The sequence below is a fragment of the Polistes dominula genome, unplaced genomic scaffold, assembly GCF_049000335.1.
Source record: "Polistes dominula isolate Pdom_NZ unplaced genomic scaffold, Pdom_raw_medaka contig_19, whole genome shotgun sequence".
Taxonomy (NCBI): domain Eukaryota; kingdom Metazoa; phylum Arthropoda; class Insecta; order Hymenoptera; family Vespidae; genus Polistes; species Polistes dominula.
The window spans coordinates 1,577,474-1,601,028 of record NW_028301058.1 but is presented as its reverse complement, the minus strand read 5'-3'; the positions used below and the strand labels follow the sequence as shown (position 1 = coordinate 1,601,028).

Sequence of the window (23,555 nt, the reverse complement as noted above, 5' to 3'; positions counted from 1 at the left end):
ATATAAATTATTTGTCACGTTGTTTGTCCGCAATGGACACCTAAACTACTGAACTGATTTTAATCAAATTTGGCACACAGTGTGCAGTTTCATTCAATTTGAAAGATAGAATAATTTATAATAATTTAATAATTAAAATATATTAGATAATTATTTAATTTTTTATTAATATAACAGTAAAATTAAATTTATTTTATTATACTATAATTAATAATATTAATTATAGTATAATATTAATTAATAATACTGCTATAATACTATAATTAATATATTAATTTATTTTATTCAATTTTATTAACAATAGTAAAATAAAATTTATTTTATTAAAATATAATTAATATTATTAATTACAATATAATAATTAATTAATAATATTTAATTAATAATTAATTAATAATATGATTAATATACAAATTTATTATATTTAATTGTATTAATAATAGTAAAATAAAAAATTAAATTATATAAATAATATAATTATTTAATTTTTTATTTTATTATTATACTATTACATTAATATTAATATTAATTATTGATAATAAACTTTTGACTCATTGTCCTAATTCAATCGAATTTTTTCAAAGCGTTTTTTTTAATGAAAATGAATGACGTCACGTGTCAAGAACAAAAAAAAAACATTCGAAAAATGTTCTGTAAAAAAACGAAAATTCTCTTCAATTGAATTCAACGTAGATTCTAACAAAAAAACATTTCCTTTTTTTTTCTTTTTTTTTAATCTTTGTCCGTAGATGGAAGAAAACATTTAAAAAAAAAAAAAAAAAAAAAAAATAGACAGAAAAAGAGAATTCATTCAAACGTACTAATTATAAATCGTGTGTGTGGGGGCACACTTTTTTGTTAGGTAAATGTTGAGAAAAAGGACACTTTAATTGGATGAACGTTAAAACAAAAATGTTATATAGTCAGAAATATAATATTTTATATAATTACAAAGTATCTTTTTGAATATTATTTCAATATTATAAAGAAACTTTATTTCATTTTTTCTTTTCTGATTTGTTTAATTATATCAGAATTTTTACACACAAAGAGAATATATTTTGGTAGGGTTGATTGAACATACGCGTAAAAGCACACGAAAATTCAAAGATAACTCACGTTCCAAAATTCATTTTAAAATGTACGATAACATTTTTTTTTATTTCATTATATATATATATATAGTATCTATTGTAAAAGCTTTTAAGAATTTGTTAAAATTCATTGTTTATAAAAAAAAATTAGTTAATAAACTTTTGTAACATTTTATTTCATATTTAAATCAATTTCATAACATTTTATTTCAAATTGATCGGTGTACGAATACTTTGTACACCTTTTGACAAAATTCGATTGAATTAGGACAATTAATTATCAATAATTAATTGTTTAAATAATTATAATATATTTAATTTTTTATTTTAATTATTTAGTTAATGTATACTTTTAATATGTATATATTTAAATCTAATTCTATTTGTCTAATGTCTAATTTTAATCAAATTATTTGAATAAACTAAAGAAATATAAAACAACAACAAAATAATTCGACATTTCAGTAAATCTTTTTAAGAGGACACGTCACCTAAAAAATCGATTTTTTTTTTCGATTTTCTGAAAGAATATTATTTCAAAAATATTCTCTCAAATTTTCGTAAAGATCCGCGCATTATTTACGAAACTGTAGCAGTTTAATATATATAAATTACGTGTCACGTTGTTTGTTCGCAATGGACTCCTAAACTACCGAATCAATTTTAATAAAATTTTGCAAACTCTGTACAGTTTTATCCAACTTAAATGATAGGATAGTTTATATCTTAATTTATAATTGCAATAGTATTTTATTGCCAATTATTTGTTTGTTAACAAAGAGTCATGGTATTTTAAGTAAAGATAAAGAAACATTTCAAGGTAAACTTTAAGCTTGTATTAAAAAAAAAAATAATAATAAAATAATAATAATAATAATATTTTTATTTTATTAGTATCGCGTGACTTGTATCATTTGTAATAGAGTTAGGTTGGCACGAAAAATCATACTTCTTTCACAATTCCTTCAAATCTAACCATCTTATAAGATTCTAGTGCGTGTGTATACAAACACATATTCATATATATATATATATATATATCTAAAATTTCATTATTATTATTATTATTAACCAGACATATTATACTGATTTATATGTGTTTTATAACTATGAAATAAAATTGATTATTCTTTACCCAACGTTTATGATTTATTATTTTTATTTTTATTTTTTCTAATATTTCTTAACACGAATTAAAATTATTTTATTTTTAATTTAAGATAGTAATCTAAAGTTTTTATTAAAATAAAATAAAAATAACACTAACGATGTATATAAAATATTCCTTAAAAAGAAATAATAAAAAAAAAAAATTTTTTTAAATATTAAAAAAATAAAAAATAAAACCCTTTTTTTTATTTTTCTTTTTTCTTATATATAAATCATATAAAAAAACACACACACACACATACAAGTGATTTATATAAGATATTCCTTAAAAAGAAATTTAAAAAAAATGTTTTAAAAATAAAAAAAAAAATAAAATAAAATAAAAAATGAAAAGAAAATCCTCTTTTTTTTTATTTTTTTTTTTTATATATAAAAATCGTAAGAAACAACAGTTGAATTTTTCCGAAACCTTTTCCTTTTCCTTCTTTTTTTTTGGTACTATTTTTTTTGTTTTAATTTGATCAGAAATATCTTTCTCACATTTTCCGAATAAATTGCTTCATAAAGTGGTTAGAAAGTGGTTTATTTGTGGTAGAATGAACGGAGAATAGGTCAAACGTTATGAGTAGACTGATGGAATTAAACGATTAACCCTTTACTCCATCCTATCCCGGTGTGTTGTTAATACATTGTTAAATGTTAACCAAAAAAGAAAATAAAAAGAAAGAAAACGTAACAGAAAACGAAAAAGTAAAAGAAAGAAAAAGAAAAAAAAACCATGTACAAGCAATAAACGTCTAATTATAGGTAAAAGTCAACTGGCTATGCAATTATGCAGTTTATCCAATCTCTAATCATTTTCTCAGTTAATTTGAAATCACAAAAATTCCATCTTCTACTCAATAATTAACTAATACATATATATATACACAGTTATATACAATTTCCAAAAAGTAATCAAAAAAAAAAATATATATATATATATATATATATATAAATCAACCAATCAAACACAAATAACTTTCTCAATCAAATATTTTCAAACACTTTCTAATTCCACGATTGGTTACATTAAAAAAAAAAAAAATTAGAAAAAGAAGGTGATGGTAATTTAAAGTTTAAAAATCATATTTAAATGTTAAAATCGTTCATCTAACACACCCCCAATCTTCAAACTTGGATAATTAGTTAGATCTTTTGCTAAGTAACTTAATTAAAAGTAGAATTAACTAAGTTTTCATCGAATGAGAATGAAATAAAAGAAAGAATGAATGAAAGAAAGAAAGAAAGTAAGTCAATGAAAAATCCTAGAATTTATCTATAAAATCATATAACATTTCTTTTTTTTTTAATATATATATATAATAGTAAGTAATAATCCTTGCCCTTTGGAAGGACGTATAAAAATAATTATGCAAATACACCCATACATACATACATACATATATATATATCTACACAGTAAAGTAAACTGTATATATATGTCACCCTATATTTTTTTATTACAACAATAAAAAAAAAAAGGTAAAAGAAAAAAATTAGTTAGAAATGAAATAAAGAAAATCTAGGGATTTTCTTCTGATCTTAGAATAAATCTGTGATAGGGTTTGCGTGAATTGGGGTCAATCTCGATTCTCTCGCAGATGGAATTTTAATAGTACCTAAAGAAAAGTACCTAAATACGTATATATATATATATATATATATATATATATATGAGGTGAAGTTTAGACACGAAGGTCAGAGAAGCAAGCACAAAGAGAGAGAGAGCTTTAGTAAGCTTCTTTGGAAAGAGACAAGGTGGTGGGCCGTGTTCTTGGGGGTGTGCGGGGGTGGATCAATAATGGGGAATGGGGTTTGGCTGGGATTTCTCAGCGCCATCCTACCATTCTATTTGGTACTAACAACTGTTGCTTCATACACTCCTCCTTCTTTTTTTATTTTTAATTTTAAGATCTAACTATATGAACATTTTATCTCATTTACGTTCCCAATCCGATTATTTGTTCTAACACCACCAAACATTCAAAACCTCCCTCACTCTTATGGTTTACATTTTTTATGATGATTTTTTCTCTTTTTTTTTTTTAAGGGTTTCACATTTTCATGTTTTATTTCAATAAATCCAACAATTTGGATCTCATTTTATTCCTAATCCGATTATTTGCTCTAACACCCCTAACATTCAAACTCCCCACTCCTAAGGTTCGTATTCATGATTTCTATTTCACCCTTTTTTTGTATTTTCTTTTTTTTTAAGGGTTTCACATTTTCAAGTTTTATTTCAATAAATCCAACAATTTGGATCTCATTTTATTCCTAATCCGATTATTTGTTCTAACACCCCTAACATTCAAACTCCCCACTCCTAAGGTTCGTATTCATGATTTCTATTTCACCCTTTTTTTGTATTTTTTTTTTTAAGGGTTTCACATTTTCAAGGTTTATTTCAATAAATCCAACAATTTGGATCTCATTTTATTCCTAATCCTATTATTTGTTTTAACACCCCTAACATTCAAACCTCCCCACTCAACTCTTATGGTTCGGTTTTTTATCATGATTTCTCTTTCAATCTTTTTTTGTATTTTTTTTTTTTAAGGGTTTCACATTTCTATGTTTTATTTCAATAAATCCAACAATTTGACAATTTGAATCTCATTTTATTTTTAATTGTATTATTTGTTACAACGTCAAACCTTTCACTCTCTTATGGTTTGAAATTGTTCTTGTATTCGTCTTTCGATTTTTTCATTTTTTTTTTTTAGGGTTATACTTTTTCACGTTTTTTTTTTATTTTCAATAAATCTAACAAAAATAAAGTTTTCTTTCTTTATGATCGTACCTAGTTTTCTACAATTGTGTAATAAAATGCTGAAGTAATGGCTTTTACAAAACATTAAAAAGTGTTCCTGAAAGTGATAGATTTACTTTCAAACAAAATTGTAAAGAAAATCTACCAAAAGTCTATTTCTATTTCTTTCTCTTTCTTTCTTTCTCTTTCTCTTTTCATTTTATTTTTATTTGTAAAATGTCATAGATATATATATATATATATATATAGTTTTTTATATAAAAACGAAACTCGAACAAAATACAATTTCAAGCTTGATCGCGAACAGTTCTAATAACATGATTGACTTTTTCCGACAGTTAAATCTCTAGTTTCCATTATTTATCCTTTTTTACTCTCTCTCTCTCTCTCTCTCTCTCTCTCTCTCTCTCTCTCTTTCTTCCTTTCGTGTTATTTTTATTTATTTTTTTTTAAGGATATGATTTAACTAAATTGCAGTTTTATATGCAGAACAAATGTTTACCTTATCATCTCGTTGATTATACTTGTTTTTTGTTCTCATCTTTTTTTTTTCGACATACCAGTCATCAATTTTGATTTAAAAAAAAAAAATTCCAATTTGTGTTTTACCTCAAACATTTTGAATTATTATTATCAAAAATATTTAAAATTATTATTATTAAAAGATTAAACGATCAAAAGTCAGTCACGTTTATAATTAATATAAAATGATATTTATTATAAAATGAATTAAACATTAAGTATCAGCAAAAAAAAAATAATAATAATAAAATAAAATACTAAATAATTAATCCTGTACCAATCTGGTGATAAACAAACAAATGTGTTTATCTTATCATTTTGTTTATTTTACTATTTTTTTCTTTTTTTTTTTTTTATTCTCATAAGTATTTTATTCTTATATAATAGTATATAATACACAATGAATATATTTGAAAATAAAAAAAAAAACTGTAAATATGAAAGTGTAAAAAAAAAAAAAAACAAAGAAAATGTATATAAGGTAATATATAATATATAATTATATAATAGTATATAATACACAATGAATATATTTGAAAATTAAAAAAAAACTGTAAATATGAAAGTATATAAGTGAAATGTATATATGGAAAAAAGTCTTTTTTTCTTTTCTTGTAATTATTTAAAAAAGGGAAGATTATATTTTTAGGAAAAATTATTGTTAAATATTTTTTTCCCCCCATTAGTTCATCGTTTTTTTTTTTTTAACTGCAGGAAAAAGGTTTATACGAACAACCTATATCACAATATTTCAAAAAAAAAAAAAAAAAAAAAAAAAAAAAAAACAAGAAAATGATTATTATGACAAATATTCGAAGGATATAGGAAAATTTGTAAAAATAAAACAAATCTTTGTTATTGTTGTGACAATTATTTCACTTAAATAGGTGTCTTCTGTATAACATTTCCCATCATTGGCAGCATCTTTATCTTATCCGTGACGTAATTCACAGAAACTTGTGCAAATTCCAAGTGAGTGTAAAAGAAATAAAATATGCCAAAGTAGAAGGCGAATATTGTTATATTATGAAGGATGTACAGTCTAAAACAAAACCAAAACAAAACAAAAAACAAAAAATAAAACATAAAGAAATAAACAAAAAAAATTAAAAATAAGAAAATAAGAAAAATTAAGGTAAAAGTGTAAAAAAATATTAAAATATTAAAAAAAAAACACACACACACAAAAAGAGAAAAATAATCTGATTGAATCATTTTAAATTGTAACTTTTGTAAAAAAATAAAAAAAAAACAAGAAAAAAAATAGAAAACAGGAAAAGAAAAAGAAAAAACAGGAAAAAAAAATAAAAAAAAAAAAACAGGAAAAAAAATAGAAAAATAGGAAAAAAAAATAAAAATTCCTGAAAATTCAAACTTGATAAGTAACCCTACAAAAATAGGGCCCCAAAAAGTACAAATACACAATCTAAATAAAATTTAAAAATATCTATAAAAAAAAAACACAAAACAAAAAATTCCTAAAAATTCAAATTCAACAATAGACCTTACAAAAATAGGGCCCAAAAAAATATAATTACACAATTTAAATAAAATTGAAAGATAACTCGATGTTGAAATATAACTGGGGATGAAAAAAAAAATAAATAAAAGACAATAAAAAAAATACTATAATGAAAATTCTTTTGAGATACTTGCATCTTTAATTGCATCCGTGCTCTTGGTAAAGAAGATAAATCCTCTTTCATGCAATATTGTCTAGCACCTAATACACAATTTTTCATAAATTCAATCCGATCAACTTTGCATCCATCAATTTGGAAAATTTCTTTATCCTTCGGACTCATTTCACCATCGAGTATTAATAAATTCGTATTGTGAAATTTCCATTCTCGCGTTGTAAAATATTCCAATAATTCCAAACCATTGGCAATTTTTTTTTGTATACGTACCATACTGCAATTCAAAACAAAACAAAACAAAAAAAAACAAAAAAAAAAATATAATTAATGTGTGAATTTAAATAAATCCACAGATTTCATTAAATCTTATACTAATTACAAACATAATACAAATTTAGTATATATATATATATATATTTATATATAAATAATAATTTATATACTTACAATCTTTTTTGTAAAAATATTAACATCAAAAAATCGATGAAGTATGCAGGTAAAACGTGAGAGAAGAAATGCATAATATTATGAGCCAATTTACTTTTACGTATGTTACCATCAGGATACCAAACCATTCCATCAAATGGATATTTGTAAACGATATGTTTACCCTGATCAACAAGATTACCCCATGACATTGGTTCAATTGAACTCTGAGTGATGTTGTAAACTGGAATGTTCTTCGATCTGTGATTTTAAAAATGTACAATTTCAATTTATTGATTATTTATTTAACAAACACTATGCCGTCTCGGTGATACCACGTTGGTGTCATAGGAGAATTGAAAGACAAATGTTATTGGTATGTGGATGGTTTCATTTAAAATATAAATAATAGTAAAAATAAAAGTATTTAACAAGATATGAATAAATAGATAAATGCGATGGATAATAATATAAAATATAAAAAATAGAGGAATTGGAAATGATGTAAAATAATTGTCAAGTAACAAAATTTTGATAAAACGTAAAGACGGTAAAGTGTTTTTTATTTAATTATTAAAATTAAAATAGTAAAATTAAATTAAATTAAATTAAAATAATAAAATAAAATAAAATTATAATAATCAAATACAATAAAATTACATTAAATTAAAATAATTATAATAAACACAAAAAACATTAAATTAAAAAAAAAAAAAAACAAAGTATTACTCATTTAATAATTACATTAAACACACACACACAAAACTAATTAAATTTAAATAAGAAAAAAAATATGTTATTCATTTAATAATAATATTTAAACAAACCTGAAATATAAATTATTGTTAATTAATTAATTAATCAAATTGATAACTTACTTGTTCCTATTAGAAGCTTCCTTATAAGCGATAGCAATCAATGCATTAATAGACAAATCAACGGGAGAAACTTCAGCATGATAATCAGGATCACAGTGCATCGTTCTCAATACACCTTTTCCGGAAGCAATTGTAAGACCTATCGGTCCATTCAAATTATCAACCCAACCTGGCAAAGGTTCTTTAACAGCAGGTAGAACTGTAATAACCAACCTTAATTAACTCTTCGATTTAATATCCAATACATTTACTTCATTTCTTTTATTTTGTATTCTTTTCCTATTCATTGAACACTAAATTTTAAAAACACATCAAATTTGACATAAAAACAAATTCAAAATAATATTGAAAAAAAAAAACTCCAATGAATTAAAAATATTCTATAATCGTAAAATTATGGAATTTCTTCATCGAAAAGAAAAAAAAACATGATTTTTATTCAAATTAACAAGTTGAGAGCCACGTCAGTCATCAGTGACTGACGTTGAATTTCACATTCAGACCGTATCAGTCATTAATGACTGACATTGAACTTTACATCCAGGCCGTGTCAGTCATTGATGACTGACTTTTAACTTCACATGCAGACCATGTCAGTCATCAGTGACTGACAATGAATTTCACCTTCAGACCGTGTCAGTCATCAGTGACTGACAATGAATTTCACATTCAGACCGTGTCAGTCATTAATGACTGACGTTGAACTTCACATTCAGACTGTGTCAGTCATTGGGGACTGACGTTGAACTTCACATGCAGACCATGTCAGTCATTAGTGACTGACTTTTAACTTCTCATTCAGGCCGTGTCAATCATCAGTGACTGACGTTGAATTTCACATTCAGTTCATGTCAGTCATTAATGACTGACGTTAAAATTCACATTCAGCAGTGTCAGTCACTGATGACTGACGTTGAACTTCACGTTCAAGCCATGTGTCTGACATTCAACTTCTCATTTTAACGCACGTCATCAATGATGAAATATCTATAAATAGTCAACATAAAATGTTTCGTGTTATAATATAAAAACAAGTTTAAAAAATTCGTCGAATTAAATAACAAAGTTGAAAAACTTCCTAAATGTTAATGATATTGTTTTTGTGCATATATCTACATATATTTAATTTACATGTATTTACTAACGTGAAATATTTGAAAATGTAAATAATCATTTATCGTATATTTGTATTAGTATTATATCAATAAATGATCTTCAAATATACATAAAATCCTTGAAATGTCAAAGGATCGACTTATATAAGACTTCCTTTGGTATACATGATCCCATTGATCGAATAAACTGCTACGTTTAAGTTACTACTACTACTACTACTACTACATCTTTTATCAAAATTCTTATCACGAAAAAAAGGAGAAAGAATTCTTTTTTTTTGTTTTTGGGGTAAATTTATCAAGCAAATCTTTCTATTAAATATTTTTCTTTTATTATATTTACCAATGGATGGTCTCGTTATGACGACTGGCATATTAGGATACTCGTCTGTTACTATTTTCTCCGTCAAACGTTTTGTGTATGTATAAGTATTTGGATGTGGAGCAATCAATCTAAAATAAAAATAAATAAAATAGAAAAAAATCAGACATAATAAAAATATGATTGAGAAATTAAATAAATATGATATTTAAAATCTATTATTTCTATCGAACACGTGTTAAATAATTTAAAATAAAAATATGAAATATAAATTAATTCTCTTTAGAATTAAATTAAATATTAAATTGTAGTAATTTTTAATTATTATATATATATATATATATAATTTAACATTGTTATATTAATAATTGCTAATTTAATTAATATTATATAATATAATGAAATATATATTAAATATTAATTATAATATAATTAATATAATATTAAATAAATTAATATAACAATTTATAATTACACGTAACAATTTCATAATTTAATTAATAAAACTATAATTATTATAAATAATTTAATACTACAATTTTTATTTGTTTTCTCTACAAAACAAAATTAATTTTAACCTCAATAAAATTAATATAAACCTCAAAGATAATTAATTAATTTAGTAATAGATTTAGTCAATTGCTTGTAAATACTTTATCTGTAAAAAAAAAAGATAAAAATAAATAAAAATCAGCACTAATGATGGATGACACGAAATTAAATTAAAAAAAATAAATAATTGATAATAATGAAGAGTGAAATATAATAAATGTTACGTAAGATTAAAATTGTAGGATCAAATTAATTACTTAGGAGTAATAAGATCGATGGTCTCGTCGTTCAACCATTGAACGAGTCTTATTACATCTTGAGGATCGTCTGGTGAATCGTAAACTCTTTCACCAAGTTCTACCTGATCGACATGACAAAATGCAGTACTCAAGTGTAAGAAAATTTCTAAATTTTTCATATCCCTGCAAAGATCCAACATCCTCTTGGTACCAATCTTTAATAAAATAAAAAAACACACACATTATATATTATCGTTTATAATATTTGAGTTAAATAAAAACATTTAAAAAAACTTTTTAACATCAATATATATATATATAATATAATATTGCGATTATAAATTAAAATATAAACTATTCTATCTTTTAAGTTGGATAAAACTGCACACTTTGTGCCAAATTTTATTAAAATCAGTTCAGTAGTTTAGGAGTCCATTACGGACAAACAACGTGACACACGTAATTTATATATATTAAGATATATATATATATTAATATTTTTATATTATTTTAATTGAATTAAATTAATTAATTTTATTTTATTATTTTATTATACATTTTAATTTTATTATTTTAATATATTTTAATCTTTAAGTAAAATAACATTGACAAACTTCTTAACACCAATGTATATTAATATTTTTATATTATTTTAATTTAAATAAATAAATTAAATATAAATTAAATTATTTAATTTAATTTTATTATAATATTTTAATCTTTGAGTAAAATAAAAAATTGACCAACTTTTTAACACTAATTTTATATATACAATATATATTATTGTATATACTATATATTAAATTAATAAATTATGTATTAATTTAATATATTATATATATATATTAAATTAATTATTTTAATATTAACATAAATATTATAAAAAAAAATTATAATTTATATATTTATAAATTATTATATATTATATATTATTTATATTTTTTAATTTGGTTAAATACAAAATCAATAGAATTATATGAAATGTCGACAAGTTTAATGTTAAATAAGCTTTGAATTTATGTAACTTTAATGTTACATCTTCATATACGAAATATTAAATATGTATGTGTTTTACAATATTGAATATTCCATTTGAATATAACATTTGATAAATATTATATAATATTATACTTACCATTATTAATAAATCATAATATAATGTCATATTATTTAATGAAACAAATAATTCATTTTTTAAATGTGATATAATAAAAAATTAAAACATATTTGAAATGTTTTTTAATCAAATTACCAAATTAAAATCAACCGCTTGTTTCAATGTTGCATCCAATTTAACCATGGCTGCTACATGAAAGACTATTTGTGTTTCCTTAATTAACAATTCTCGTTGTTCATCATTCAATCCAAGATTATTCAATGAAATATCACCAGATAATGGTATCAATTTTTTTAATACTTCCGGCTTATCTTTTCGAATTCTTGCAAACATCTGTAAAAATAAAAAAATAAACCAAAAGCAAACAAAAAAATATAATCTCATTTGATTTCAATTTTGTAAATAAAATTAAAAAAAAAAAAAAACTCACCGGTAATTTGAACATCTGTGCTATACGTATGTCAGGACTCATGCCTCTTTTTGATCTTATTAACATGTAAATCTTGTCAAGGTCACTACAACTATAAAGTAATTTTTCAATAAGAACTTTTCCCATAAAACCAGAACCACCGGTAATGAAAATGGTTTTTCCAGTATAATACGATTGTATTTCACTTTTCTCTTCCATGATTTGATTTCTATTAAAAAATAAAATAATTCTGTTAGTTAAAAATAAATTTATATTTATTTGTATATCAAATTTTTAGAATATTTGAAGATTCGCATTGGATTGATGAAAGTTAAAAGAATATGTGAACAATAATTTAAATTGAAATATTAGATTTATATTATTCAATTGAATTGAACATTTCAATGTTAAAAAAAGAAGGGGAAATACCTTAGAATATGATGTGTTCCAAGTAAAGGCGTTCCACTAGGAAGATTTAACTGTAAATAGGTGAAAGTATAGGTGAAAATAGTTGAAAGTCGATTGAAAGACTAGTTCGATGATAAACATAGGTATTAAGAAGGTTTAATTCAATGAAACCATTTATCAAATTATCTTATAACTTGATGAAAAATAAATTGAAACTCTATCAATATTTTGCAAAAAAATAAAAAAAATACAAAAATTAAAAAAATTGCAGAAGATCAACAAAAAAGAAAATATATTTTATTATAATCGTTTCAAATGATCCTACGAGTAATGACAAATGATTTTTATTTAATTAATTATCATTCATATTAAATATTACATAATAATAATAATAATAATAATAATAAATTATAAAAAAAAATTATTAAGATATTTAATAATAATTATTTAAATAAGATTATTTAGATTAGAAAGATATTTGAAAATAATTAAAAATAAAAATCTACATTAAATTAAATTAAATACGAATAAAATAAAAAATAATTTCCACACAATATTTATTTAATTAATTATCATTTATATTAAATATGAAATAATAATAATAATAAATTATAAAAAAAAATTTAGAAAGATATTTAGTGATAATTAAAAAAAAAAAAAAGAAACCTGAATTTAAAAAAAAATCATTCACCATTTGGAAAGTTTGTTTTTAATCATTGTAGACAAATATTTTCTCTTTTATCTCATTTGAATAAAAAATATTTAAATATTTATTTCTCTAAAAAAAGAAAAAGAATAAAAAATTCTTTTTTTTTCATTCAATACAAATGGACTTTTTTTCTTACTTTAATGCGAAACAAATTTAACAAACGAGCAAAACAAGCAAGCAATTCAACTAATCAAAATAATAGATGTATGTGAAAGTTCAAATCGTTTGGTTCCGTCTACGATGATTAAATTATACTAATGTTCAAATAATGATAATAATAATGATGGTAATCATGATGATGATGATGATGATGATGATGATGAAAAGAAGTTTGGAAATGTTCAAACATTTGAAGAAAAAAAAATATTATTTTAACAAAAAGTCTCTTAATTCATTGATAGATGATTTTTTCTTTTTTTTTATTTGTTATCTTTTTAATTTAAAAATTGATTAATCAACATTAAGAAAAATATTTCCAAATTATTTATAAAGGTTTAATTATTGAAATAATTTGTTGCAACAATATTTAAGGATATCAACACTTCTCGTATTTATAATATAAAAAATAATAAAATAAAATAAAATATAAAATTTAAAATTGTATTAATAATAATTTAAAAAACAAAAATTAATTAAATTATTAAAATTAAGAAAAAAATTAAATTAAATTAATAAAATTAAAAATTGTATTACAATAATTTAAAAAAAAATAAATTAATTAAATTAATAAAATAAAACATTGTATTTGTATTATAATAATTTAAAAAACAAAAATTAATTAAATTAATAAAATAAAACATTGTATTTGTATTAAAATAATTTAAAAAACAAAAATAAATTAAATTAATAAAATAAAACATTGTATTTGTATTATAATAATTTAAAAAACAAAAATAAATTAAATTAATAAAATAAAACATTGTATTATAATAATTTAAAAAACAAAAATTAAATAAATTAATAAAATTAAAAATTGTACTACAATAATTTAAAAAAAAAAAAAAGAAATTAATTTTAAAATATTTTAATATTTTATCTTATCGATAATATTTAAAATCTAATTTTTTATCTCATTCATTTTATATTATATCTAATTTTATATTTTATTATTACAGACACTTGTATGTATATTTTTATATATTTAATTTTTTAATTTTTTTCTAAATAAAAATATACAAAGTGTCTCATGTTCTTTTTTATATATATTTTTTTATTTTTTTTTTTGATTTGTTAACTGTAAATATATAATTATTTAAAAAAAAAAATCACACACATACACACACAATATATAGAATCGTTTCAATATCGTAAATAAACAAAATCAACACCCTATAGAATTAAATCGTAAATTTCAATTTGACTGTACACGGTGGATCAGAGATATCCTCTACATTCCGATTACGTGTCTCTAATCCATAAACAACTATGAATGACATTGTAGACGTATAGATAAATTTATGGTGTACATATACATATACATATACATATACATATATATATATATATATATATATATATATATATATATATATATTATGTATAATACAGAAAGATTTTTACTAGCTGACATGTAAATCCGTTTTAAACGACAGAAGAATAAGAAAAACAATAAACAACTAAAAAATGTTGTTACTAACTCATGTATTTCAAATGTAATATATTTCAATTATTTTATTCAGTTCCATTTAATAAAAAAAAAGTGCAACTGCATTTAGCAGGTGCATCGATGCATTTTCAAAAACAAAAAAAAAGAGTAAGCTCATAGAAAATTGACATTTGTTGTGCCATATAACTCTTTTTTTCTTTTATGATGTGTTTCTATTGTTACTTAAAAAAAAAAAAAAAATTATTACCCGTCCCAGTTACAAGAATCACCCTGTATATCATAAATTTTTGTATACATGATATACACACACACAAACACACAAAATTATTATATTATTAATTTTCTCACCTTTTATTATTACGAGTTTATTTTTTAAAGAATAAATATAAATTATCAATTAAAATCAATTATCAATTATTATTAACAATTAAAATCAATTATCAATTATTATTATGAATTAAAATCAATTATCAATTATCAATTATCAATTATTAATTATTAATTATTAATTATTAATTATCAATTATTATTATCAATAGTCAATTATTAATTGTCATTTTTTTGATTTTTATATAAAAAAAAAAAAATAAAAATATTCGTACACTGAATCAAAAAAATCAAACCAAACCAAACCAAACCAAACCAAAGAACCAATACGTGAAACGAGTATCACAAAGAAACAAACCAACAAAACAAAACAAAAACCAAAAAAAAATGGTCGACCGTGAAAGGTGTATTAACGACACGAAGTTGAAGAACTTACTGAGGTTTTATACAGCCTTTCCTTTAACTTATGTATCCGTCTATACTGTGGATTATCTTTAAAACCGGATATGTGTTCTTCTCTCCCATTCTCCCACCACATCAAACAAACGTGAAATAAAAACAGTTTAAGGTTTTTATAGGTGTGTTCTTCCTTCTTCTTCCTTCTTTTCTTTTCTTTTTTTTTTGTTTTTGTTTTTTTAATGAATGCATTTAATTGTTACATGAGAATTTCTTACTTTTTTTTTGTTTATTAATTAACCTGTCATTTGTTAGGTATATTAATTATAATCGATGTTTAGAAATGATCTCATAAGTAGAATTAAAATGTTAACAAAAAAAAAAGGAAGAAAGAAAAACACAAATTCTTAGAAAATGTAAATTCTTACTCTAATAATAAACTAATCAATTTTTCAGATTTTTTTTTTTTCAATATCTTCAATGGTTTGATTAAGTTCCAATCGAGTTTGTTTTAAATTAGAATAACGGATTGAATGATGGATGAAATTCTTTTGAGTCTGGTTTTGATATATATGTCAGAATGTAGGTAAAAATTGCACTTAGGTGTATCTACTTTTATATTTTTTTTACTTTTTTTTTTTTTTTTTTTAGTTGGAACATCAAAAGGATTTTAAAAGTAGAAACAAAAATGTCGAATTTTTTGTTTTAATATGCGAATGAATCAAATGTAACGAATAATACGGAAAATAAAATTATAAATTGCTTGTGTAGAAATATTTTGTGTTTGTTTGAATAATTCAAATAATTATTATATAATATAATAATTTATATATATATGTAACTGAATAACTGAACTATAATAAACTAAACTAAATAACTGAATTATAATAAAATGAACAAATAATAATAATATAGATAATATTATTATATATAATGTGTACAAATAATAATATAATTAATATAACAAAATTAATCTAAATAACTGAATTATAATAAAATGCACAAATAATAATAATAATATAGATAATATTATTATATATAATGTGTGTAAATAATAATATAAATAATATTATATATTATATATAATATATGCACAATTAATATAAATAACATTATTATATATAACGTGTACAAATAATAATATAAATAATATAACACAAAATTAAACTAAATAACTGAATTATAATAAAATGAACAAATAATAATAATATAGATAATATTATTATATATAATGTATGTAAATAATATATAATATATAATTAATATTATTATATATAATGTGTACAAATAATAATATAATTAATATAACAAAATTAATCTAAATAACTGAATTATAATAAAATGCACAAATAATAATAATAATATAGATAATATTATTATATATAATATGTGTAAATAATAATATAAATAATATTATATATTATCTATAATGTGTGCACAATTAATATAAATAACATTATTATATATAACGTGTACAAATAATAATATAAATAATATAACACAAAATTAAACTAAATAACTGAATTATAATAAAATACAAATAATATATAATATAATTAATATTATTATATATAATGTATGCTCAATTAATATAAATAATATTATTATATATAATGTGTGCACAAATAATAATATAAATAACTGAAAAAAAAAAATAACTTAATCTAAATAACTGAATAATAATGAAACATTTATATAATTAAAATTCTACCTCTCAAAGAAATGTGATGAACTTTCTCTTTCTCTTTTTATTTGATTTTCATGTATTTCTTAACTTTATTTCTTTTCTCTTTCTTCTGATTTCTCTAGAATATATTATAACCATGCTCTATAAACTAAACTAAACTAAAACTAAAACTAACATCCTTAATTCTTTGTCTATTACACAAGCTTTATATATATGTATACTCATCGTAAATGTAAAAATTCTAAAATGAAATATAAATCAATATAATAACAGTAATCAGAAATGACCCGTACAGTTTTATTACAAAATAATATTGTTGTGATTACATCACATCTTCGTATATTATTTTACTTTAAGAAGAACTATCGAAACAAATCAAATATTAACGTGTAAATTTATTACATCATATTTCACTATGTTAAAATGTATTTCTTTTATTTTATATTATCTCTCTTCTTTTATATTTCTATATGTTAATTAATAATAACAATTAACTATAAACGAACGAATATAATATATATATATTTGTTCAGTTTTCATTTAAAATTAAACCTCGAGTCACGAAAATATTAAGTCAAATATATTTAACAATTCTTCAACATTTTTACATCCTCTTTCAATGTTTAATATTTACCAAGAATAAATATAGTATTCTGTTTCTTTAAAAAGATTGAAAATAATATGATTGGTCATTGTTATGTTTCTTTTTCTTTTTCTTTTTTTATTATATATAGTCTTATGATTATCGACAAATATTCCTTTCACTTTATTGTTATATCTGTTTTATTTCTCTTTTAACTGCGCATATAAAAATTTATTAAACTTTCTCATAGTTACACATATATATATATATATATATAAAACAATTATTTATGATAATAATATAAAAAAATTCAAAAACATTATTACATTAATACAAAACATTATTCACATCAATTTACATTATAGAACAAAATATGTATTTAATTCTAATTATAAATTAATTTTAAATTTAACATGAATAACAATAAAAAAAAAAAGAAAATAATATAAATTATAACAACTTATGTAACGGGAATTGTAAAAACATTGGAAAGAAACTATGACGATAATAGAAAATGATTAATAAATGTTTATTGTAATAAAACGTTAATCACTTTTTACTTTTCTCTGTTATTAATGAAAAGATTGAAAAAAGATAAATAATTATCCTGTAATATAGATCTATATATATATATAATAAAGGTTGTGTGCAGACTTTACGTCAACAAAACAGTTGCATGAGAAAACATCAGGTTAAAACAACTGGATCTCAGGTAAGAGTATAAAAAGTATTTATTAGATCCATTATCACGTTATGAGAAAGTAAGAATCGAAACAAGAAAATCGAGTGTACGTAATAAGAAAACGAAAACAAAAACGAAAACGAAAAAGAAAGAAAAAGAATATAGAAAGTGAAAGTATGATATATTATCGAAACGTTTTTCTTTTTTCGTAATGCTAAATTGAAAATTTGTTACGAAAATAAATACGTCGCAATAAGATTCTAATGATAAATGCAAACAAAACAAAAAAAAAAAAAAAAGAAATAGATCGATGATTAAATTATAATGAATTAACGTTAATTAAAATATTTTTCAAAATAATTTTACATTAATACTTGTTTATTCGATAAGTAAGAAAAAGAAAAAAAAAACCTATGAAAAATTAATCGTTATGTTTACTTTTTTTTTTGTTTTTTGTTTATTTCGTAATTTCCCTGCAATTTATTTGTCTCAATACACACATACACACATACACAAAAGTAATTAAATAAGATGTAAAAATGTTAATTGTATGTAATATTAGAATAAAACAAATATGACACAATCTAACGGGTATGTAAATGAATTGTTCATCACCTTGACACGATTGAAAAACATGTTTATTTGTTTTTTTTTTATATTTTCCAATCGTAAATTAAACCTACGTTCAAATTCGCGCCTTACTTCGTTGCGCATGCGCATCGAGATCGAAGTAATGCTGGCCTTTAATTATTTAATTTTAAGAAGAAAACAAAAACATTTAAAAATAATACAAAAATAAAATAAAATTCATAATAATCTAAAAAAACTCATTCTACTCTCGTAAAATTTGATACAATAATATCTTATCGTTGAAAAAATATAATTAACATTGTGTAACAGCAATAATAACGTGTGTATGTGTGTATATGTGTTAAGATTCTTCTTTCAACGTTATTAAACATCATCATAGATTATTTATAAAAATTTTCCGAACATGTTTGTTTGTTTGTTTTTTTCTTCTTTTTATATTTTCTAATAGTAAATTAAACGTACGTTCAAATTCGCGCCTTACTTCGATACATCGATCAAACACTTGTCGTCGTTGCGCATGCGCATCGAGATCAAAGTAATGCTGGCCTTTAATTAATATTTAATTTTAAGAAAAAACAAAAACAAAAACAAACAAAAATATAAAAAAAATCATACAAAAATAAAATAAAATTTATAATAATCAACAAAATTCGTTCTACTCTCGTAAAATTTAATACGATTTAATATCCTATAAAATATCATTAATATTGTATAACAGCAATAATAACGTGTGTATGTGTGTGTGTGTGTGTATGTATGTGTTAAGATTCTTCTTCCAACGTTATTAAACATTATCATAGATTATTTAGAAAATTTCCAAACACATGTCTTCCTCACATAACGAAAATATGATAGAAGAATTAGCAAAGGATTATGCAGATTATGCAAAAGTCAACTTGTCTGTTAAAGCAAGTGTGATTTCTATTGTATAACCCTTAAATCATATGTTCCATTTAAATTCTTTATGGTGTCTTATATATACGTGTCAATATTTTCAAATTATTTATTTATTTATTTTAGATGAAACAATTTCATGAAACTATTGAAGATGTTATGATACGTTTGGAAGAATTTCAATCTATAGTTGGAATGGTTAGAAAGAAATATGAATTATATTTTGTACAATTAATAATCTAATAACCCATTCGTAGACCAAAAACAATTAACTCCACTTTTACAATTTTCATTTGTAATCTTTCAAACAAATTTGTTTAATAATTCACATCACTAAACGAATACAATTTTATGGGTTTGATAAATTTTGACATCTTCCAACTTTAACAACCCTGAAGTCAACAGCATATGGTGTATTCAAAATAATCATCCATACCCATCCTTGTTTAATTTTAGTAATCCAATGGAAAGTAATATTTTTTTAACAAGACAACACATATTACTAAATCGTGGAATTGATCAATTTGGTAAACGATTGGTTTGTATATTAAATATATAATTCAGTTATTTATAATATTTGTGTTCATGATTTCAAGGTACAAGCAGAAAGTTCAGAATGCATGAACGAACACATTCCAAGGATACGACACATGCAAAAAGAATTAGTAACACTTTGTAGAAAAATAGATGCTCTCGAACATGTTCTTATAGCTGCTAATGTAAGTTTAACAGCTTTAGAAACAGCTGTTGATACAGCAGAAGCTGAATTAGGTGTTACGGATAGATTCTTTGGTATTCTTAATCCATTATCCTTTTTCGTAAGTATAAATGATATTTACATGATGGATAAGATTTTACTGCTTATACAGAATCTTATTACAGAAAAAATCCCAGGAATCTGTGATAGGAAACAAACCTCAAGCATTTCAATCCCCAACTATTTACAAAACAGAAGATTATTTCAATGTGGAGTAATAAAATGATGTCTTCCATGAATGAAACTCTGGTCTTAAATTTATACTTTTAAAGAAACAACAACTGTAATATCGAATTTTACATTTGACATTTTGTTCTTTTTTTTTTTTTTTTTTTTTGAAGTTTTTGTTACATATACAATGGCTAATTTTTCAATAACTAATTAAGTCCTTAAACATTTATTGCAGTAAAACTGTAAAATGTATAACAACTATATATATATATATATATATTAATAATATCTATTTATTATAAATGTATGCGTGAGTGTGTGCGTGTGTGTATTTTTGTATATTATTATTTTATTATTATTGATATTATTTTTTTTTTTTATTATTGTCTTTCAATTAATTAAAAATAAGTAATATTGTTATTAAATTTCTCTTTAGTTAAATTTAATACAAACAAATTCTATTCTTTATGAGATAATTAGTCTTGATGAATGAAACAAATGTTAAATTATGTATATAATTCTTCTCATATATAGAATAAAAATATTTTCAATGTTCTACAAGTTCTTACGAATGATGTATTTAAAACAAAAACAAAAAAGATTAATAATGAATAATATATAATAAAAAAAAATAAATATATCTAATCATGAAACCAAAGTAAAGTAATTCTTCATATTTTAAATTATAATGCATTGGAAACATTTTCCTTCTCAATAAAGTTTGTTTCAATATTTAAAAACAAAGTAATACCTAATTGATATTCTCGATTTTTCATTTAGTATTTATAATAACAAAGATTAAAAGCAATATGTGGTTGTTAGAAAATTTACTAAAAATAACATTAATTTGTAAATTAATAATTAATTACTTAAATACTTACATATACACTTAGTTGAATGTTAATTAACTATTTTCTAGAAATAGATTAGAACCTTTTTTCATTTTTCATGCGAAATCCACAAAATAGTATTATAAATTCAAATGTTGAAACTTTTTAATGTCAACCATTTGGAAAAATCAATCTGAAAATTAAAAACATTAAAAAAAAAAACAATTAATTACATGTTACAAATTTCCTCAATTAAATTGTAATAAGTATATACAATTATTATACTATAGAAATTGTATACGTATAAAAAGTATTACATAACGTGTATAAATGTATTATTATAAACAAAACAACCATTTTATATTTTCAACAAGAAATTGAACATCGTCTGTTCCAAATATTTGTTATATTTATTAATATATATATATATAGATAAAAGTTTACGTAAGTAAAACTCTTTATACGCATATACATTTAGAATTTGTATATTATTTAATAATTATGAACATAAAATTATAAAATAATACAAATGAAACACCTAATAATTAGAAATTGATTTTTATCACTTAAAAGTTTCATTTAAGCTTAATGCCCAACCAACTTAAGAAACCTTTATCACATGGTTTAAGATGACAAGTTTTTATTTGTGCTCTTTTTAAACCCTTAATGCAATCATCTGTAATACAATGACGCCAACGAACTTGTTGTCCACATCCACAAGTAACACTACATGGACCCCAAGCACCCCAATCATCCCAGTCATCCCAGTCATCTGAATCTGAAATTAAAAGAAAAATATATTAGAAACATTGAAATATATTATTTATATAATCATTTATATAATTCATGTGTACATTCTTCGTTAGTTGTTTCTTCATCGTTTTCAAAATCATTCTGTTTTCTTTGTCGTAAATGAAAATATTGTGATGTCGTTATCTCATTAATTTTCCAATCATTTTTAGATGTAGACAAATATTCAGAAATATCTTTTTCTTCATAAATAAGTAACTTTCGTTGATGATATTTATCAAAAGAATTAATGCATTTTTCCAATGTGTAAACATGTTTTGATTGTAATTTAAGAGGATACATCTAAAATATAATAATATTTAATATTAACAGTATTATTCTTTAATATTTCAATAATAAAATCAATATCTATGAAAACTTACTTTTGATTTATTAACAAATATTGTTTGATTAATTAATGAATGAACATATTTTTGTGTCGTATAATCATCTTTGTAACAGAAATTAATATTCTTATACGTTTTAGGAATACATTTCTTATTATATTTAATATCATTCAATCTATTGAAAGTTAATTCATTATTTATACTTAGTAATATTACAAAATGAAAATAATGCGTCAACAATAACGCAAAGAACACTCGCATATCATGTTTTGTTCGTTCGTGCGATGCATTCGCAACTAAAAATTCTATCAAAGTTCTAAGTTAAATAGACAGGTTACAATAGTTAAACAAATAATTAAAATATATTACTACATTGTAACATAATTGTAACTTTTCATTGAATTCATTACAGAGAGAAGTTATCTATTTCAATTCTTTCTTTAATATATACAAGGTGTTTCTTAATATGAACTTTTTTTGTTTCATATTATTATTTACATATATATTTGATTATGAAACATCCTGTATATATAAATATA

General features: G+C 21.5%; 3 protein-coding genes across 7 annotated transcripts; 1 reads left to right on the top strand and 2 right to left on the bottom strand.

Annotated features, from left to right (window-relative positions):
• Nucleotides 1-6,018: 6,018 nt before the first annotated feature.
• Nucleotides 6,019-22,070, bottom strand: LOC107065849 (putative fatty acyl-CoA reductase CG5065). Of its 4 annotated transcripts, none has more exons than XM_089175857.1 (10): nt 21,932-22,070; nt 12,669-12,718; nt 12,261-12,468; nt 11,966-12,163; nt 10,732-10,928; nt 9,944-10,053; nt 8,486-8,684; nt 7,629-7,868; nt 7,198-7,455; nt 6,019-6,583 (listed from the first exon to the last, which is right to left on the bottom strand). In XM_089175857.1, the coding sequence occupies exons 3-10, from the start codon at nt 12,456-12,458 to the stop codon at nt 6,421-6,423; spliced, it is 1,563 nt and encodes a 520-aa protein (XP_089031983.1). In that variant the 5' UTR covers nt 12,459-12,468; nt 12,669-12,718; nt 21,932-22,070; the 3' UTR covers nt 6,019-6,420. The 4 variants fall into 4 exon arrangements, with proteins under 4 accessions (XP_089031983.1, XP_015175385.2, XP_089031984.1 ...); XM_015319899.2 differs by lacking the exon at nt 21,932-22,070 and adding an exon at nt 15,726-15,946; XM_089175858.1 differs by lacking the exon at nt 21,932-22,070 and adding an exon at nt 15,565-15,697.
• Blos4 (biogenesis of lysosome-related organelles complex 1 subunit 4) lies at nt 19,757-21,198 on the top strand. 2 transcript variants are annotated; one of them, XM_015319901.2, is made up of 4 exons: nt 19,757-20,136; nt 20,249-20,320; nt 20,719-20,940; nt 20,992-21,198. In XM_015319901.2, the coding sequence occupies exons 1-4, from the start codon at nt 20,053-20,055 to the stop codon at nt 21,103-21,105; spliced, it is 492 nt and encodes a 163-aa protein (XP_015175387.2). In that variant the 5' UTR covers nt 19,757-20,052; the 3' UTR covers nt 21,106-21,198. The 2 variants fall into 2 exon arrangements, with proteins under 2 accessions (XP_015175387.2, XP_015175388.1); XM_015319902.2 differs by having other exon boundaries at nt 19,765-20,136; nt 21,005-21,198.
• Nucleotides 21,188-23,480, bottom strand: LOC107065850 (uncharacterized). Its single transcript, XM_015319900.2, has 4 exons — nt 23,053-23,480; nt 22,735-22,972; nt 22,419-22,658; nt 21,188-22,073 (listed from the first exon to the last, which is right to left on the bottom strand). The coding sequence occupies exons 1-3, from the start codon at nt 23,275-23,277 to the stop codon at nt 22,456-22,458; spliced, it is 666 nt and encodes a 221-aa protein (XP_015175386.1). The 5' UTR covers nt 23,278-23,480; the 3' UTR covers nt 21,188-22,073; nt 22,419-22,455.
• Between the last annotated feature and the right edge of the window lie 75 nt (nt 23,481-23,555).

What these genes read in the sequence shown, in the direction of transcription:
- LOC107065849 (XM_015319899.2), bottom strand. Translation starts at nt 15,827, where the DNA reads ATGTGGTGGGAGAATGGGAGAGAAGAACACATATCCGGTTTTAAAGAT. An exon ending in AAAGGCTGTATAAAACCTCA is followed by an intron (nt 12,719 to 15,725) that starts GTAAGTTCTTCA and finishes ACCTATTTACAG; the next exon opens with TTAAATCTTCCTAGTGGAAC. An exon ending in GAAGCTTCTAATAGGAACAA is followed by an intron (nt 7,869 to 8,485) that starts GTAAGTTATCAA and finishes TTAAAATCACAG; the next exon opens with ATCGAAGAACATTCCAGTTT.
- Blos4 (XM_015319901.2), top strand. Translation starts at nt 20,053, where the DNA reads ATGTCTTCCTCACATAACGAAAATATGATAGAAGAATTAGCAAAGGAT. An exon ending in AAGTCAACTTGTCTGTTAAA is followed by an intron (nt 20,137 to 20,248) that starts GCAAGTGTGATT and finishes TATTTATTTTAG; the next exon opens with ATGAAACAATTTCATGAAAC. An exon ending in TTCAATCTATAGTTGGAATG is followed by an intron (nt 20,321 to 20,718) that starts GTTAGAAAGAAA and finishes CATGATTTCAAG; the next exon opens with GTACAAGCAGAAAGTTCAGA.
- LOC107065850 (XM_015319900.2), bottom strand. Translation starts at nt 23,277, where the DNA reads ATGCGAGTGTTCTTTGCGTTATTGTTGACGCATTATTTTCATTTTGTA. An exon ending in TATTTGTTAATAAATCAAAA is followed by an intron (nt 22,973 to 23,052) that starts GTAAGTTTTCAT and finishes ATTATATTTTAG; the next exon opens with ATGTATCCTCTTAAATTACA. An exon ending in AGAAACAACTAACGAAGAAT is followed by an intron (nt 22,659 to 22,734) that starts GTACACATGAAT and finishes TTTTAATTTCAG; the next exon opens with ATTCAGATGACTGGGATGAC.